This window comes from Rissa tridactyla, chromosome 4, assembly GCF_028500815.1.
Source record: "Rissa tridactyla isolate bRisTri1 chromosome 4, bRisTri1.patW.cur.20221130, whole genome shotgun sequence".
Lineage (NCBI taxonomy): Eukaryota > Metazoa > Chordata > Aves > Charadriiformes > Laridae > Rissa > Rissa tridactyla.
In genome coordinates this window covers 88,074,057-88,092,047 of record NC_071469.1, presented here as the reverse complement: position 1 = coordinate 88,092,047, position 17,991 = coordinate 88,074,057, and the positions used below count along the sequence as shown (strand labels likewise).

Below are 17,991 nucleotides of genomic sequence, written 5' to 3'. Positions count from 1 at the left end.
AAACAAAGGGCTGAAAATCTGTCTGATCAGCAAGTCTATGACTAGCTACTAATTAGGCGTAGCTCATTTAGGAAAACCCACACGTCTGCCTGGGTTTTGTTTGGGGGGGACGGACGGGACGGGACACGAGGAGGAGGAGGCGGCTGTGCTGGAGGAGCAGGTGCAGCGATGAGACAGAGCAAGTTTGAAGCAAATCTCTCTCCTCCTCTATCCCAGACGCAAAGGCCAGACCCATTAGCATCTATTCCAGCAAACATTGTTTTTTAACCTTTCCCCTTCTCCATCCCGGAGTTTTCTCGCTGTCTGGTAGTGCAGCACAGGGAGAAACCCCCTGGGAGAGGGGTGTGTGATAGGGGACCCTCCTGGGCTCCTGAATGAAATGCTGCGGAAAGGTCCAGCCCTTTCCACGGGTCCAGGTGCCAACACGTGTTTTCCACAGCCCCGGAGCAGCTGTAAGGAAAGCAGCCCTACTCTTGGCAGCTGTGAAGAAAAAGAGCAGAGTCTGGGTTTCAACCGTGGCATAAAGTAGTCCCTTTTAAAAAAAAAAAAAAAAAAAAAAAGTGGTCTTCATAAATGAGACTTTCTTGGCTATGATCATTAAAATAAATGGAAGCAAAGAGATTAATAATGAAGTAACCCAAGCAAATCAGACAACGTAGCCTGTCTCCCATCCATTTCAATCTGAAGTTCATTTTGGCTCACGCATCTGAGTCTGAGTGAGTTTGCCTGATTGATGGATGATAGCTCGCATCCAGGTATTATTTTTTTCTCTTCTTTTTACACTCAGAGGGTTTTAGAAGGCACGGTTTTGGAAATACCCATTGTCTGAGCCCGAAAATATATAGGTAGTTTCTAAATTGATTTTTGTAGACAGATGCTATTTCCATTTCATTTCACTTGAGAAGAAGATATCTGCTCAGTTATCTTGCCGGCTGTGACAAAAAACAGTAAAATACTATAGCAAAAAAATAAAAAAAAAAAAAAGAAAAAAGAGTTGATGACAATTTTATGCCTAGACAGACAGATAAAAATAAAGGCGTCCGCCTTCTCTTACACACCAAATTCAGTGCGAGACATCAAAGCCTCAGGCCGTGCTGAGCATTGTGGCCGTAACCTGGAAAAGCATCTTCCCATGTGCTTGGCTTTAAGGACGTAAATCATCCCGGTGGGAGCGCGCCCTCGCACGCCCACGGTTACGCACATGCTGAAGCGCTTTGCTGCGTGGGGTCAGCGCACGTTTTGCAGTTCTGCACCTACCCCTATGGAATCTGGCAGCCTCGAAGGCCTGCCAGAGGCGAGGGGAGATCCCCCACATGCCGGCTCTCGGCTCGGGGGCTGGAGGCGCTGCGCCACGGCTGGGAGAGCGAGCTGGCCCTCCGCAGAGCCTCGAAGGCGGGCCTGATAGAGACATAAGTGTGAATAAATTAAATAAATAAGCTCTCATTAAGCGCTACGTGGTCCGTGTGGCCGAGCGGGGACGGCGACTGCTGGGAGTGAGTACGCGACCCTTTTGCTGCGATGAGCAGCGGTGCCCAGCGCGGGAGGGAGGGGGCAGTTGGCAGCGAACCCAACCCCCCCACATCCCCAGGGACGCGGCCTGGGTCTGGGGCACCTTCCAGCCCCTCCAGAAAAAAAAAACATCCGGTTCGGAGAGGGCAGCGAAGGGGCAGAAAGGCATTCCTAGAGGTGACTCCTTGGCTGAATTCCTGCCCAAAAGGATCACGCTAACACGGGCTGGGATGGCATCGCGTTATTAATGGTGCGGTAGGGTTCCTACAGCCTTGCGCAGGAGCCTTTTTATTTATTATTTAATTCTAAATAAACAAAATAAATAAATCATATCACTTACGTGCTATACTGGTAGGCGCAATGGAAAAAAACGCGAAGACGGATGGGTAACGTCACATTTTAGCCTAATCGCTCTACAGTTTCATGTTATATTTACGCTGTTTGATGTTTAGCTGCATCAGTATCAGCATATTAAAAGCATTTTTTAAAAATCAATAATTAAACCTGGATTTCATTATTATTCAGAGCATACACATTCACAGACCAGTTGTATTAAACACGACACAAATATCATACTGTATGTAATTGTACTCACACTAATTGCACATTCTGGCACATTATGGGGTAATGATGCTTGAAGTTACCAAACAGTTCAAAGATCAAAGGCCACGCAGTCAAAGATTTTAAAATAAAGCTCCTGATTTGTGAATTTATGATAATGTGCTAAATTTGACCTCTTCCCCTCATATAAATAACTATATATAAGTATATAATTATATAATAATTAGCCTGTAGTCCCACAGCAATTACTGAGTTAGTTATTCCGTGGGTATCTGAGCCCTGATAAGGACGGGGATACCTGGCATCTCCCCCCACCTCCCCCTCTGCAGCTCTATCTTTCCATCAGTTGCGTACGTGAAAATATCCTGGGCTTTCCGAGTCCATTTTGCCGTGGATTTCGCCAAGGCTAGATTTTTATCTCTGGTTGCTGGTTCTGTTTAATTGGTAGTTTGCGGATAATAGAAACTCAGAGGAATATTATTCATTCATCTTCAAAGAGCCGGAAGCCGAGAGGGTCTGGTGGGGCACCCAGGAAGCCTCGCAGAAGACCGAAATGGGAAGGCAGCGTTTTTATCACCTTCCTCATTCAGAAAAGAGAGAGAGCGAGCAAGAACGAGCGAGGCAGCCTGACCAGGAGCCAAAAGGAGATGATTATGTGGTTATCCAGAGGGATTCTTTCTATTACTTGAAAAATCAGAGGGCAGATTTAGAGAGACAGGTTGATGTGCTCAGGAAGATCAATGAAGATGAGAGGTTCATTGATGGCATATGCTTGGGTTTAGGTGTAAGTGGCAGCGTCAGAGGCAGTGACAGCAGAAGGGAAGGGAAAAGCCGACGGTCAGTGGCGTGCCCTGGGGTCTGTGCTGGCAAAGAGAGTACCCTTCCCAGCAAGAAGAGGCGGCACCAGGGCCTTGAAGCAGCAAAGCTGGATGAGATCTCAGCCGTGGATATCAGAGAGTGGCATTTTTAGAAAAGCACAGGAAGCAAGGACGCCTGAGAGAAGCTCTGGTGGAACCCGAGACGTGCTGGTGGTGGGAGATGGTGAGGAAGGGGCTCAGCAGTGCCCTCGGAAACATCTGCAAAATGCAAACAAAAAAAACTCACCCAACGAAATATTCACAGCTTCCTGAGGAGCAAGAGGTTTTTCAAGTGTAAATATTTGCTCACGTGGTTCTTTTACTAAAACTCCCTTGCAAACCCTTGTCATGAATAGTTTTAAGATGCTCTCCTGCCCTCTGCAACTCTTTTGTTTATCCTGGTCTGCAATCACTTCAACACGCTCATCCAGCACATTGTCCATGGGCAAAAGCACTTGGTCCCACTCTTCGGCAGAACAGACTCTCCATCTGTTACGCATTGATAGAGTCAGCTGCCGAAGATAGAAGGACTAGAAATATTTTTGTTGGCACGGGGGAAGAGGCTTGGAGAGAAAGTGAGTTAGGGACAATAAAGATAGGCAGGAACGCTGGAGCACTGACCTCCAGACGCATCCAGGGTCATCGGGGAAAGTATATCAAGTATGTTAACAGATACCAGGAGCCAAGCACTAATTTTAAGGAGGACTGGAAGATATTCTTGCTAGTTCAGTGAACATTTTAAAGAAACCAAAGTAGTTTCTAAACATTATGGAGCTTTTGGTTCGTTTGTTTCATCTCCTGTCTTTTGCAGATGCATTCAGATTTACGAAATTTGGAAAGCCAAAGCCATTGATTCTTAACTTAGGGCAGGCAACAAATTCTGAAAGCTTAATTTTCATAATGTGTAGTGGCGTATAGGAGCTTGTGTCTGTATTTTGTATCTTAATAAGCCATGACGACGTGCAATGATATAAGGCTTATACTTTAAGGCAGTGGTTTGCAAATAAATTTTGTCATGGCCATCAATGTGATCTCAGAAAGTTACCTGTTGTTACAGCTTTAACTATGAATGGGTTGGTTTAGGAGTTCTTTAGGCGATCCATTTTTTTTACATTTTACTATCAAGGCCACATACACAAAGGGATGCTTCAAAGCAAACTGGAGCGGATTCAGTCCTGAGCATCCGACCTGATCTCTGCTCAGCCCGGGTTCTGAATAATGCCTTTTTCCTTGTTACAATTCCATTAATTTTCAGGTTCTTCTTGTCTTAAATACATAGGTCTCTGGAAGACTGCAAAAAGAAATATATTTTAGATTTGCTAGCCATAAGAAGCACAGATATACTGTCAAACTGAAAAGTACATGTGCTAAAAGAATGCAAAATTCTATGCTAAACTTGATATATAAAATAACTAATTAGGCAAGCAGGAATCCCATAAAAATATTAGTGAAGAACAAAAAGAAGGATTGGAGACGAAAGATGAAGAACTTAATTTCATCGTTTTTGCTTCTTTCCTGATCTAAAGGAAAAAAAATGTCAGAGCGGCTTCAGGCAGAGGGCATAAGGACGGTGGGGCAGAGGAGAAAGCAGAAAAAGAACCAGCCATGGTCAGGTCCGGAGTTATGCTCCAAGTGACTCGGCAATCCTCAGATTTCAGGTGATTCAAAATGCAGACACTGGAAGGGGAAACAAAAGCATTTTAAAGCAAATCATATATTAAACTGTCCATGTATATATGAAAGTGGGTGTAAGATATATACGTCTATATAAACACATACTTGCACGTTTATATACGTATATTCCTGTGAATGTCTCGCTGTACAAAAGATGCCATTAAGCCCACAGTGAGGAGTAAAGGCATCCATGGGAACAACTGCTCTGCAACTGAGAAAATACCTGAGTATTGTAAATGGCCAAAGGGTTCAAAACCGGGGGCTAATATAAAAATTAGGAAATTAAGACTAATCAGGTTATTCAGACAGAACTATTGCATTTCATTCAAAGTACAGTAAACATATAGATTAATCAGCCAATAAGACCACTGAGGCAAAGACTGTGGCTCGTGCTCTGGAAAAAATGATTTCTTTTATTTTTTTTGTACTTTCTACTTGTTCGTGGAATGAAAACAAATATTTAGATGACTGACCGACCAGTTTGCCAGTAAAAGTTGTTTGAAGTGTAGTTCAATTGATCACCATGGATGTGCTTTTCACTCCTTTTTTTTTTTGTAAAATTTCTTTTCAAGACAACTTGAGGTAGCTATTTTCTGTGGTTTTTTTTTAAAGTCTGCCTGATTTAAGCGCTCCATAAGCAATTTACAGAGTGAAATAGTAAACTCATGTAAAGACACGTTAAATCCTAAGCCTTCCTCGGCTCTCCCCGTGGCAGGCCACTCAGCCACGCGGTGCATGAGGTCTGGGGGAAGCATCGTCCGAGAATCATAGAATCGCCTGGTTTGGAAGGGACCTTTCAGATCATCCAGTCCAACCATCAACCTAACTCTTGACAAAACCCATCACTAATCTCTACCCGTCTTCTAAATACCTCCAGGGATGGGGCCTCAACCTCTTCCCTCGGCAGCCTGTTCCAATGCTTAATAACCCTTTCAGCGTAAAAATTTTTCCAACTCTCCACTCTAAACCTCCCCTGGCGCAACTTGATGCTGTGTCAGTGCCTTCCATGGCCTCTGCAGGGCTTAAGTCAAGTGCCTATCTGTGCGATGGCATTTTTAGCCCAGGTTTTGGGGACCTAAGCTGCTTTAGCACTTCAACAACCAGGTCACCATCCTGTTTTCAGCTTTTGGGGGGGGTTTTGCCAAACCAGAATAAAGCAGACGCAGATGAGAGCAAGGCGATTGTTCCCATAAATTATTGGTAGCTTCCAAGACTGTTTGGATACCGTGTCGGAGAGGTGGTGGTGTGAACCTTACACCTTGCTCTGCTGACCCACGAGAAGGAGCAGGGGACACGTAGGAGCGCAGGTAGGGCTGCTGTTGTGCCTCGGATGCTCTCGGTCGCAGCGCAACGTCCTCGGGCTCTTGGTGATGAGGGGTTCACCCTGCAAACCACCTGCCATCACCTGTAGAAAGGGATGACATCCTCAGCTAAACTGAGGTCCTCTTTGAGATTATCCTACAGGGGAATGAGCAGATGGGATTTAGCGCAGGGTGGGCAAATCCAGGATGACGGTGAACAGGGCAAGGTGGCATGGGGGTGCTGAAAGAGGGATAAAAAAGTTGTGGTGGTGTGGTTATGCTCACACAAGTGTAAAAATGTCGGTGAGGAGCCGGCAAACTGACATTTGTCGGCAGTGACATGGCATGAACAGGCCCCGTTTGTTTGCCAGTACAACCCCGAACCCGCAAGCACAGAGGCGATGGCAGAAAACGCGGGTCGCTCAGCATTGCCGGTATTTACATAAAGAAATTTCACTTCTGTTACAGCCTCCTTGGGAATACCTGGTTGGGGGGGGGAGCTCTTCAGACAAGGATGCTGCCTCAGCCTTATATAAATACCTGTAGAATTGCTCAAATAGTTCATTAGTAGCTTATGAGTTTGTGTGCTTGCATTCCTCGCTAGCTCTAATTGCAAGGATGTTGATTCGTACTGCATCCGACCGGAGCCGGCTAACAGATTCTCTGCTCTGTTGCCCCATTAAATGAGGTGTTACTGTGTTTGACTCAAGCTGAAAAGGATCCCATCCCATTTAGTAAAGAGACCGGCTAGGGCTGACCTAGCTGGGGACAGATTTCCTTCCAAATCTCAGAGAAGTCCTCCTGAATATGAGATGTTAATTGTGGCAGGAATTAAGGATTAAACAGTCATGGCTTCAGGTTACTATTGGGAACTGAAATCAGGATTACAAAGGAAACTGGGCCATGCCCTCACAATGCTATTACCCCAGTTCTTGAATCTAAAAAACCTTAGAAACTCATCCTCAGTGACCAATAAAAACTAGCCTAAATTGTGCTTACTGAGGCCTGAGGAAAAGAGTCATAATCGTGCAGCCATAGTTTGGACACCTTTCAAAGCAGAAGATAACATCAAGCATGAGAGAAAGTGAAATTCGGCCCTGATTTATACCCTCCGCAACCTTTATCAGCGCCAAAGCTCCAGCGTTGGCCACCCATCAGGCCACAACCTCATCTCCTGCCCGGGGAGACGGAGGCCGGGCTCTCCGGTCGCTGCGAAGGGAGCGAACGTGTTGCAAGAGCAACCCCCCTCGGGACGAGACTCGGGTGAAGCCCCTGTGTAAGATCAGCCTCCGACCCGGGGTACCCGTTAACCTCAGTGCCTGTACGACCTCGTACATCCCCTGTGGGCAGGTAGAAGGCCGGATTCTGCCCCCCGGGGGGTGGAAGCCCAGCTCTGGCTCCCCCACGGCACCCACTGAAGGGCTGAGCCTCAGGGCGATGCTCCTCGTTCGAGTCCTGGGGAGGGATGCTCAGACGGGCTCGGCATTTATGATGCTGCGAAACCCCGTACCTGACCCCAGAATACAAAGCCATCGACACGAACGGGAAGAAAAAGAAATTCTGTGGTTGAAATTTATGACACGGTAGCACATACTTAATAACCAATTAAAGCCAAGATTTATTGGGAGCTAAATTACATTTGTATTATAAATAGAACGAGAATATACTGTTACAGAACAAAAGCAAAACATCTTAGCATTTAATATTGTAAAAGACAAAGTAATCTAATGGACCCTAAATGTTAATGGGTGTAAAGATTTACACTTTAATTGCATTTTTAAGTCATCTTATTTTACAGTGCTCTTTTTTCTATGTACATAGAAATCAACAATGTGCAGCAACATTATACTTAGTAGCGGCAAGACCGACTTAGGGAAACCTGTTATTATAGGCAAGATCAGTTTATTACTTACAAATCCTCGCAAACATTTTAATTGAAATGAGCAGTGGACTTTCACTGACCTTGGCTGTATGTATGTGAGACCTTCATAGCAAATTAAGCCGGTGAAAAGTGGGGGGTGGGGGGTGACGCCAAGAAGGGAGGGAGCAGTAACGTGACGATTTCCATTTGTAAAGCCAACAAATAAACTACATTAGATTTGGAGATTTGCTTTATGGCAAGGAAAAAAACCCAACTAGCAAAAGATGAAACATGACATTCCAGCTGAATAAATTATCAAATAATAATATTGTATTTATTAAAGTATTATCAGCTATAATCCAACCTGGGGACGATATCTGAGGTTGGCGTTTTAGGACCTGCTTCCACAGCATACAGAAAGGTTACAAACTTCCCAGAAACCGATTCCCGTGCTCATAAAATTCCTCTTCCAGTTTGTGCTACCGCTTCAAGATTCATAAGCTGAGTTACAGTTATAGATGAATCTAACTCATGTTACATTTGAAAAAATAAATGTGCACTAAAAGTAATTAAAGCATGTTGGTTCATGAATAATACACCATTTTACTACTATTTGCAGAGTATAATGAGACAAGCTACTAAATTGACAATGAATGCTCTATTATGTGATTGCCAACTGTTTTATAAGATATTGAACAGATTCATTTATTCTATCATCATGTGCATTATCAAGCCATTGCTTTTTAATAAATTAATTTCTCCTGTGTCTCCAGAGCCTTACTTTGAAATCTGGCTGAAGGCATAAATGAAATTAATTTTGTGGTGGGAGTTTAACTACCAGCGCCGGGTGACTTACAAACACGGCGTCGCAGTCGGCAGCCGCCGCAGAGCGGGATTTCTGCCGGTGGCCGCCGCAGCGCCGCGCTGGCCCCGGCGGAGGGGCTTAATTGCGACGGCGAAGGAGGCCTTTTAATAGCCGCCTGGCAGAATTAGTGGCCCCTGCAGCACAGGGCTCTCTGACAGCTCTTGTCTGCCAGGGGTGCCAGGCATCCCCCACCCGCTAACACGTCGTAAATTGACCCTTTAATGGTTTAGCAGCCCAAACCCGGTGCCACCATTCGCTGGCTGTAAAGCAGCACTTCATCCCTGGCTGGGCCATGGTGTCATTAGGAAAGCAATGTTGATCGCGGGGAGGAACCTCGGATCCTGGCTCGGATTATCCGTGAGCCCTCGGCTGGGGCTGAAACAACACGTACCGTCCATACAGCCCCGGCGCTGCAGAGCTATTTCGCTCGATGGTAAACAACTTCTAATTGCGGCTGTTGACAGGACTCACCGTGTTATAACTAACCTTGCCGCAATGTTATTATTTCTGAAGGGAGCCTTTCTCCATATTTTTAACAATAAGTCTGACAGGTGTCATATTAAAAACAGGGCTTAATTCTAATGCAGCTATTCCCACCCGCCCTTCCCTTTTCATTTTTGTGCCTCTGTAATGCATGAATTTCTCCTGCTCATAAAGATTAAAGGAACAGCTTTGCTGGAAGGAAAATACTTCTGGTTTGTTTGTAGTCCAGGTACATTGGAGATGGTCTCAGCACCGGCTCCCTTTCTCCCTCTCTTCTCCAGACACGTCGGCTCAACGCTGGGAGGGAGGGAGAGGGAGAGAAATAAAGCCTTCCCTGGGATGAGAGGTAATTCAGGATCCATTGGAGCGAAATTTCAGGCTTCTTTTGAACTGTGACCCGCGGCGGCCGGCCGGGCGCTCGGTGGGCTGCGCAGCCTGTGATGCATTGCTGACTGCCGTCCACCAGAGACCCAGCCCAGGCCAGCAGTTCACTTACAAGTTTACACTGGATTTAAGTCAAAATGCTAAAACGCCGGTGTTCAATCACCGCTAACTGCGCGCTCGGCAGACAGCTCCCAGCAGACCCTGTGCTTGTAAAATCCAATACGCCGCATAAAGTAAGGGTTTATGGAGGCGCGAGGGGTTCAGAAGATTTTTCTTTTTTTCCCTTTCCCTCCTGCTTCTTTCCTTGTGGTGCTGCTTTTGAGGCGCTGGGATGGCTCCAGCCGCGTCCCACACAAACCAGGCACAAAGCACCGGGGGCTGCACACGGGAAGGCGCTCCCCATCGCCATCACCTTTCCCCAGCTCTCCTGTCCTTCCTCTCAGGCCGCCGGCAAAAGGCAGAGTCCATTTTAAGGCCATTAGTTACCTGTTGATGTGATGCTCAGAGCCAGGTCCGGCGTGGCTCCCAGGCACTCGCTTTCCCTCGCCTCCCTTTGCAAAAAAGAGTTTACACGTTTCACACCCGCGAGCATCACGCGCGTTTCCCCGTCCCCACTAACAACATTACAGAGCTGCTCAAGCCGCTGCTGCTCAAGGATAACACCAGCTCGAGGAAAAGAGCGCCTGGTTTGCCAGGAGGGACGGTGTAAATTCAGTTTACAAAGCCCTTAATTTAGACCCTGCTCGCGTATCCGCGGGCACTGCACCAGACCCGCGTAAGGTTTCCATATGAACAACGCGCACGGTGCAGGATTCATTCCCAAAGCCTTGGCTAATGTTCAGTTTTTATCACACTTCTTTTGAAAGAGTAAAGATAACCAGCCAGGATAGCCTCACCAGGCATTTGGCGATCTGTTCTGTACTCCCTTAAGGTAGATGACTTTCTGGGATTCAAAAAAATATATATTATTTCTTCCTCTTTTTTTTTTTTTTTTTTTTTTTTTGCATAAGCAACTGCCCAGCAAATTGATAAGAGCCCTTTTTAATTAGATAGTGAAGTTGTATGGGTAATGTTCCATATAAAAGGTCTATAAAACACAGCAGAATTAATAAAATGACTGCTTCTCATTTAATTCAGGTCCTCCAAAGGGATCCGTATGTCTTGCTTTGGTCTGTTTGTAGTACTTCTCTCCACCACCCAGCCATGAATTGATTAAAATCACATTCCTCACTTAAAACTGGAGCCCAGTTGGTAAGAGATACTGGGTAGTAATTAAGGTCTGTGCACAGACACGTGAACCCCCCATTAAAAAAAAAAAAATACCAAAAGGAATCGTTGTGCGTCGCTTGGATTATATGCAAACACAGCTCATGTTGACAGCTACCTCTGGATGACTCCATCAGTACACACTTTATCTCCAGCTGTCCAAGTAATTTTCCCAGGATTTCGCCCCTCTTTTTCACTCCTCTCCACACAGATGGATTAGAGCAACAAACGGTTTACATGCTGCACATCATTAGCTATCCTCCCTCACTACCCAGCAGATAACAACTGGGCTCTATCATCAGGACATTCATAACACCTTGACACTTTTACAACTATGCTGTTCTCTGCCAGAGCAATCTTCTCTTTTAAAGCATGAAGCTAATTCACGAAACGCCCGTTGGAAAGTACTCTGCAAACGCAACAGGGGTGGGGGAGAGAAGAAAAAGCACAGCCCAGAGAAGGCATCTAGTAAATAACATAGTTAGCACTGGAAAAAAATGTAAAAAAGAAAGAGAAAAGCGGCACGTTCTCCCTCTCCGAGATACCTCTCTATTTTCCTGTTTTCTCCGTCCCACGGTGAAGGGCATCAGCAAACAGCCACGCATCTGCCGGCTGTACTTCAGTGCGTCCATCCCCATGGTGTCCAGGCTCCTCCCGTGCCTGGCGTCAGCGCGGCTCGCGGCGATGGCGTTTTGGCTGTGAGGGTCCCCGCTGGGGCGCTGAGCTCCCGCGATGGCTTGGCGGCGTCCGCAGGCCACGGGGTTCGCTAAGGGACCTCTTTGCAAAGGGACTTCAGCCAGCGGTGTGTTTACTCTTGGGTATCACCAACGGCTATTCTGGCTTTCCTAAACTGCCTCCAGTCTCAGGACACCTTGGCTCTAAAGGATTTGTTAATAAAACGACGCGTTCCCTGCGTAGGTTGGGATCCTGCTGCAGCGACCATGCACGCTCAGCCGCGGGCTTGCATTTAGAACAAAATACAAGCCTCCATCTGTGGATGGAAAGAAATAGATTTTAGCAGCGTTCTCCAAGCTTCTCTGTGTGCCCCCCTGCCACCCCAACCATACATTTTAATGTATAGTACACGCTTGTTTAAAAAAGAAATACATAAGGAGAAAGAGTAATTACCGTAGCTTAAATGCAGGCTGATAAGAAGGGCTTGCACAGGCTGAGCAGCTGTCCCACTGCCATTCAGATTATGAAAATATAATCCTAGAGAACCTTGTCAAGATAAATACGGAGCATGAAATGTATAGGCGATTTTTCCCCAGCCACATATAATGATCAATTCCAAAGCCACAAGTGATACCAAAGGACAAAATAAGATTTGTCTAGACTTTCTCACTTACAAGATATTGATCATTCCAATGGTAAACTGGTTAGTATAAGTGTGTTTGGCTTGAAAGGTCATGAGCTTAACACCTGACAAGGAGTTATTCAACCTTGATACAAGTCAAATTATTGCAGTGTTGCTGGAAAGACTTTCTCTAATAAAAACCCCTACCTGGTCTGAGAATATCTGAAATTTGTCTTCCAGATGTCAAAAGAAAAAGCCGGGGGGTGGGAAAAGAAGTCAAGACTTGGCATAGATTTCTGCTGGTTCACGTCTGTGTGGTTTTGCAAGTCAAGGCCCCAGCAGTCAGGTACTTTCTGGGCAGAGCACGGGCTACGTCTGCCGCACGGACAGCAGTGGAAGCCGTCACTGATTGAAACGGCACCTCCACTCCCCTCAGAGCTTCTGGTGGCTCTTCACTCCTAGCAAGGCACTTTGCCTGCTCACGTAGGCGGACTTGACAGAGCCGGGGCACCCATATGGACAGGGGCAAAAAGAACACCGTTCAAATGGGAACTGTTGACTTTGGAAGGGAAGCAGAGGGGAAAGGGTCTAGCGAGACCCTTCAGCGTGTGGGTGGGAACCGCTCCGCGGCATCGCCCTCCAACGTCTCCCCGTCAGAAAGTCCCGTGGGGCTGGAGCGGTGCATCAGGGACACAGCCCTCACCCAGCCTCCTCCTTTCTTTTGGGGATAACTAGCAAGCGCTTATTAGGACAATTAGGAGCTTGATGTAAGTTTGCTGGATCTCTTCCAAGAACTATAAATACCCGATCTATTTTGCTTTATTCAGTTCTTTTTGTTTTGCTGATATGATACTAGTTAAGGTTAATGGGGTTTGCTTTAATATTAGACACAGGATCACTTAACTACCTTTAATGAACACTGGAGTCAATGCATTGTGGAGTAATTCACACAGACATTGCCTCAGGTAAATCAACCGGAAAAATGTAAGCCAGTCAAATAAATAAATCTGGCCGGCTGTAAATGTGCCAAATTTTACACCAAAATATATTTGAAAGCCAATGACTTAGGCACATCTAGGATATTAAAATGGAGGGTTTGGAGTCTGTTTCTTTTCAATTGCTTCTCCTTTTTAATGTCTCTGCACATCCCTCCTGTGCTGAAACCAAGCTGAGAGTGCAAGAAAAATTATTTTCACAAGTGTTTCTAATAGAAGCGAATGCTCCACAGCTTTGTGCCATTTTTTAATTTGGAATGAAAACGATATAAAAAATAAAAAGCTTTTTTTATGCTTGGCTATCTCAACACAGGAGAGTGAGCGACAAAGAGGAGGACAGAGAGGGAGAGAAAAGAAAGAGAAAGAGAAAAAGACAAAGGATAGAAAGGGAAAGAACAAAAGAAAGAAAAAGCAAGAAAGAAAGAAACAGAGAGAGAGAGAGAAAGGAATTTTATCTCAGTTGGAGAAAATAGTGACAGTGAAATTCTAGAGAGGGTAATACACTAGTGTCAATAAATATTTATTAAGCAGAAACAGGAACCAGAGGAACCCAACCAACTCCATGAAGTTTGGTAGCTTACTTCATACTAACACAAAACTATGCTAACATTAAAAATGCTTTTACCTCGTAACACTGAAATCGTGAGATGTGTACGGAGGAAAAACACCTCCCAGATATTCTTTGAAGCAAGGCAGGCAATCTCTTTAAGTACTGAATTCTCATAAAAGCATGCAATATTTCAGCAATAAGGAATGACAGGGTGTTCATTATCGGTTATTAATGTTTGCCTAAATGGAGCATAAGGTCCAGGCCTTCGGGGGAGTGCAGAGCTCCCAGCATTGCTTAATTACTGCCTCTTCTTAACCCAGCAATGCCAAGCTCCGCTGCGAAGCTCTGCTGTTGTGGACCAGCTGCATCATTGTTAATTCCGTTTGGCTGTGAAAAGGAAAAATAATGCATTTGAGAATGCTGTTGCACAGGTGACAGAAGTTAATCAGGTTTTCTCCCCAGACAAACTCCAGACAATACAAGGAATTTGACTGTAACCATCACCTCAACTTGCAAACACTTTGAGCCACGCCACTACCGTTCTCGGCAGCATCTGGCACGGACTGGACAAAACTTCTAGGAGACATGAAAAAACTTTTTTTCTTTTTCCTTTTTCTCCCCCCCTCCCCTCCCGCCCTCAGAAAGGCTGAAAAGAGGTGCTGCTCTTTCTGGAATAGTCCCTTTCGCTTCTCCCCCAACCATGTCAGTGCAGGAGCAAGCTCATGAGGATGTGCTGCCCTCGGGGAAGGGGCTTGCTGCAGAGAGTAGAGGAAGACCCGTGGGCAGGATTGCTTATTTACTGAAGGCTGTTGCTAAAGGTGGTGTAGCAGGTATAAGCAAGGCCGTATATTCTTTACTACTGCTTTAGGAAAGACTGTGGTGTCAGGTAAGGAAGTGTCCGACTAGGGAGCGGCTGAGGCTGCTCTTGGGCAGAAGCTTGAAGGATGCCAAAGGCTTTGGGGAAAAGAAAAAGCCCTTGTTTTCCGTGTATAAAGCCAGCTCAGCTGATTCACCCTAGATCTGAGGAGAGTGTCTCCCAGGCTCCCCCTGTCCACCTGGAAGACGCTTCATTTCACAGACAGAGACTTCACTTGCAGAGATTTCAACCCCTATGTGCACAGAGGGCTGAACACCACCTGCCTGAGAAGCGCTCGCACTAAATTAGAATTAGTCATAAAACCAAAAAAATAATAAAAAAAATTGTAATATATAACTGTAAAGCATACCTGTTACACTGCAATATCATAATTACTTACATAAGCGCGGTGGGTTTTTTGATGGGAGGATGCTACGGCTACTTCTTCCAGGTGAATGTGTGCCTTTATTGTAACACCTATTCAACAGCTAATCAAACGCATTATGATTGCAGACGAGCAAAATCACGGAAGGCAGACTGTTAACAATAAATCATAAAAAATAAGGGGGTCAAATAAGCTTCTATTAACAAGGTGTCCTTCTATTTATTTGTTTATATTCTGTCTACAGAAAACGTGATGCTGGACTGAGGATGGCTTAGGACAACCTTCTGGCATGAAGACAGCTACAAAGCACAAAATACAAAACATGAACTCAGAAAGAAACAAGAAAAAAAACAGCGTTTTCTTGGCATCAACAAGAAGCTCTTTATTTTTCCTCAAGTTTTCTTTTCTAAAAAAAAAAAAAAAAATTGGAACTAAGACATTTGCAGAAATGAGACAAACTCTCTTCAGGTGAAAATATTCAAGCAAGCATGTTGTTTTATTGAATTTAACTTGAAAGAAAAAAAAAGAGAGATTTGGAATGGGATACAGTATCAGGAGAACTGAGAAACTGTGAACTTTGAAAGAAAAAAAACTCCTTAAAACTGTGAACTGAGAAGTGGATGGAAATACCATTTCAACCCCTGATTACACCCTGTGTGTTCTTAAGGAGACAACATCATCTTTGCTAACTCGACAGTATTTAGGGAATGGTTTACAACGTATCTTTTATTATAATCTTCTAAGAAAAAAAACAGAAATACTTAATTAGCTGTGACTTTACCGTTTCTGTTCAGATGTCTTATTGCACTTTCTTTTTCTAGACAGCGCAGATGTATTTGCAGCCAGCAGTCAAGGGCAGGAAAGATTTCTTTCCTTAATAATCTTTTTATTTGCCACACCCAACAAAATCCTTGTAGGGAAAAAGAATCAACACAACTCCCGATCAATAGCTAAAGCCTAACGGACAGTAATTATCAAAATAAAGAGGAAATCCCATAGTGGGCTACATACCTACCCATTAATCAAAACAACAGAAAATATCTGCAGCGTTGCTTTTCTAAAATAAGACAAAAGATGCCTCCTTGGGTTACACTTTGAACAGGCTATAATCAAAAGAAAGAGAACCAAGGCTAACTGAGCCCCAGGAAGCCGCATTGTCCCTTTAACCCGCAGTATTCCCCATTTCCCATTAGTACTTAACATTTTTCACGATGTTGTGACTGCTATTATTTCATTTAACACTGGTTAATCTGTATCTGAGGTATATGGAAACCCTCTAGATGATAAGATTGGACAGGTTCCAGCGTTGGCAGTTTCCGAGCGTGCACACACACGCACTCGGTGTGTTTTGATCCTTCCAGGAGCTCCCTGTTATTTGGACTGCCTGCCAATTCGTTCTTGGAGCAGCCTCTCGCTCAGCTCCCAGAGGGCCGTGGCCGTCGCGCCGCCCTGCGCCTCCTCCGACGGCAGGCAGCGGCAGCAGTTGTTGAAGTACATCCCGCCCAGCCCCTCCAGCTCCGCCGCCGTGGCGCAGTAGACGGTTGTGGCAGCTCCTTGTTGCTGGAATTAAAAAAAAAAAAAAGGGGGAAAAAAAAATGAAAATCACAGAGAAAGGAAAAAAAACCTATATAAATAGAGATATTTTATGGTTGTAATTTTGACAGCGGTCCTTTGAAATCTTCTGAAAGCATCGCTGGAAAGGATCACAGCTGACAGGCTGAGAGAGTTGGGGTTGTTCAGCCTGGAGAAGAGAAGGCTCCAGGGAGACCTTAGAGCCCCTTCCAGTACCTAAAGGGGGCCTATGGGAGAGATGGGGAGGGACTCTGGATCAGGGAGTGGAGCGATAGGACGAGGGGTAACGTTTCAAACTGAAAGAGGGGAAATTCAGATGAGATATTAGGAAGAAATTTTTCGCTGTGAGGGTGGTGAGACACTGGCCCAGGCTGCCCAGAGAAGCTGTGGATGCCCCATCCCTGGAGGGGTTCAAGGCCAGGCTGGACGGGGCTTGGAGCAACCTGGGCTGGTGGGAGGTGTCCCTGCCCAGGGCAGGGGGTGGAGCTGGATGATCTTTAAGGTCCCTTCCAACCCAAACCATTCTGTGATTCTATGACAGGGTAACCTGGAGGGTGACAAGGCTGAAACACTGCCGAAGGTGCTGCCTGCCTGCTGGCCACTTTACAAAACACCTTAGTGAGGGTTTGTTGGGTTTTTGTTTTTGTTTTTTTTCTTCTTTCCTCTTAGAGCAAAAGAAAAGAAAAAGATACTCCTGAACCCCAGCCCCGGTCTTGGGTGTTTTGCCCTTTTTCATGAAACCCTTGGCTCGTCAGCAGGGAGCGCCTGGCCTGACGCAGAGAGACAGGGTTGGTTTGGGTTTGGGTTTTTAAACCTCCTGCGCAAGATTAACCTGGGCACTCCAATTAGGACCTATCATGTAAAGTGCAATCGGGATTGGTGCCAAAGCCGCCCATATATCTCGGATCAACAGTTCCACCGTGGCAGTTGTCACCGCTGCCCTGTTAGAATGGTTCTCTGCCGCAGGCAGAGCTGGGTTCTGATTTTGCAGAGATGCAAGGCTTTCCAGTGGGTTTTTTTGGGTTTTTTTGTTCTGTAACAACCATTTCTCATGTCTTCTAATGTTTTAAGAAATAGAGCGGGTAGATTAGAGGCTTTTGTGAATCACGGTTTCTTTTTCTTTTAAATACCAAACAGGAAGAATGGGTTTGTCTGGATTTCTCCAACGCAAACCTGGCGCCTGAGGCCACAGAGGGGCCAAGCCCCCAGCGGCGGCGATGGGCTGCTCCCAAGCACAGGTTAAAAGCGCGGTGCCAAAATAGCTGTAACGAGGACAAGAAGCCAGTTTGCTTTGTAAACTAGAATTAAAAACAATACGTGAGAGCGCATACCAAGACACAACACTAATTTAAAACCAATACAGTTTTTCTGGCATCTTATGATTATTTATGTACACCTTAGTCCTTTCTGTGGTAACTAATTAAGAGCTGATAGGAATCAGAATAAAGAGGCTGCCAAGTATGATTGAAAAAGTAAGCGGAGAGAAATTAGATGTTGCCACATTAGGATAATTCAATGGGGAAGGAGAATACGCTTCAATCTCTTGAGATTTTCCTCCAGATCTTTTTTTCTGGC

At 45.3% G+C, this 17,991-nt stretch overlaps 2 protein-coding genes across 2 annotated transcripts in view; one reads left to right on the top strand and one right to left on the bottom strand.

The window, feature by feature from the left end:
- Window positions 1–15,105, top strand: part of MAF (MAF bZIP transcription factor) — a 192,306-nt gene extending 177,201 nt beyond the window's left edge. Inside the window, exon 3 of the mRNA XM_054197841.1 lies at window positions 15,089–15,105. The gene's annotated coding sequence lies outside the window, so the exon portion shown is untranslated. The remainder of the gene's footprint in view (window positions 1–15,088) is intronic.
- WWOX (WW domain containing oxidoreductase) overlaps window positions 14,989–17,991 on the bottom strand; it is a 531,552-nt gene continuing 528,549 nt past the window's right edge. Inside the window, exon 9 of the mRNA XM_054197832.1 lies at window positions 14,989–16,404. Coding sequence (XP_054053807.1) covers window positions 16,216–16,404 — 189 coding nt within the window. The 3' untranslated portion in view covers window positions 14,989–16,215. The remainder of the gene's footprint in view (window positions 16,405–17,991) is intronic.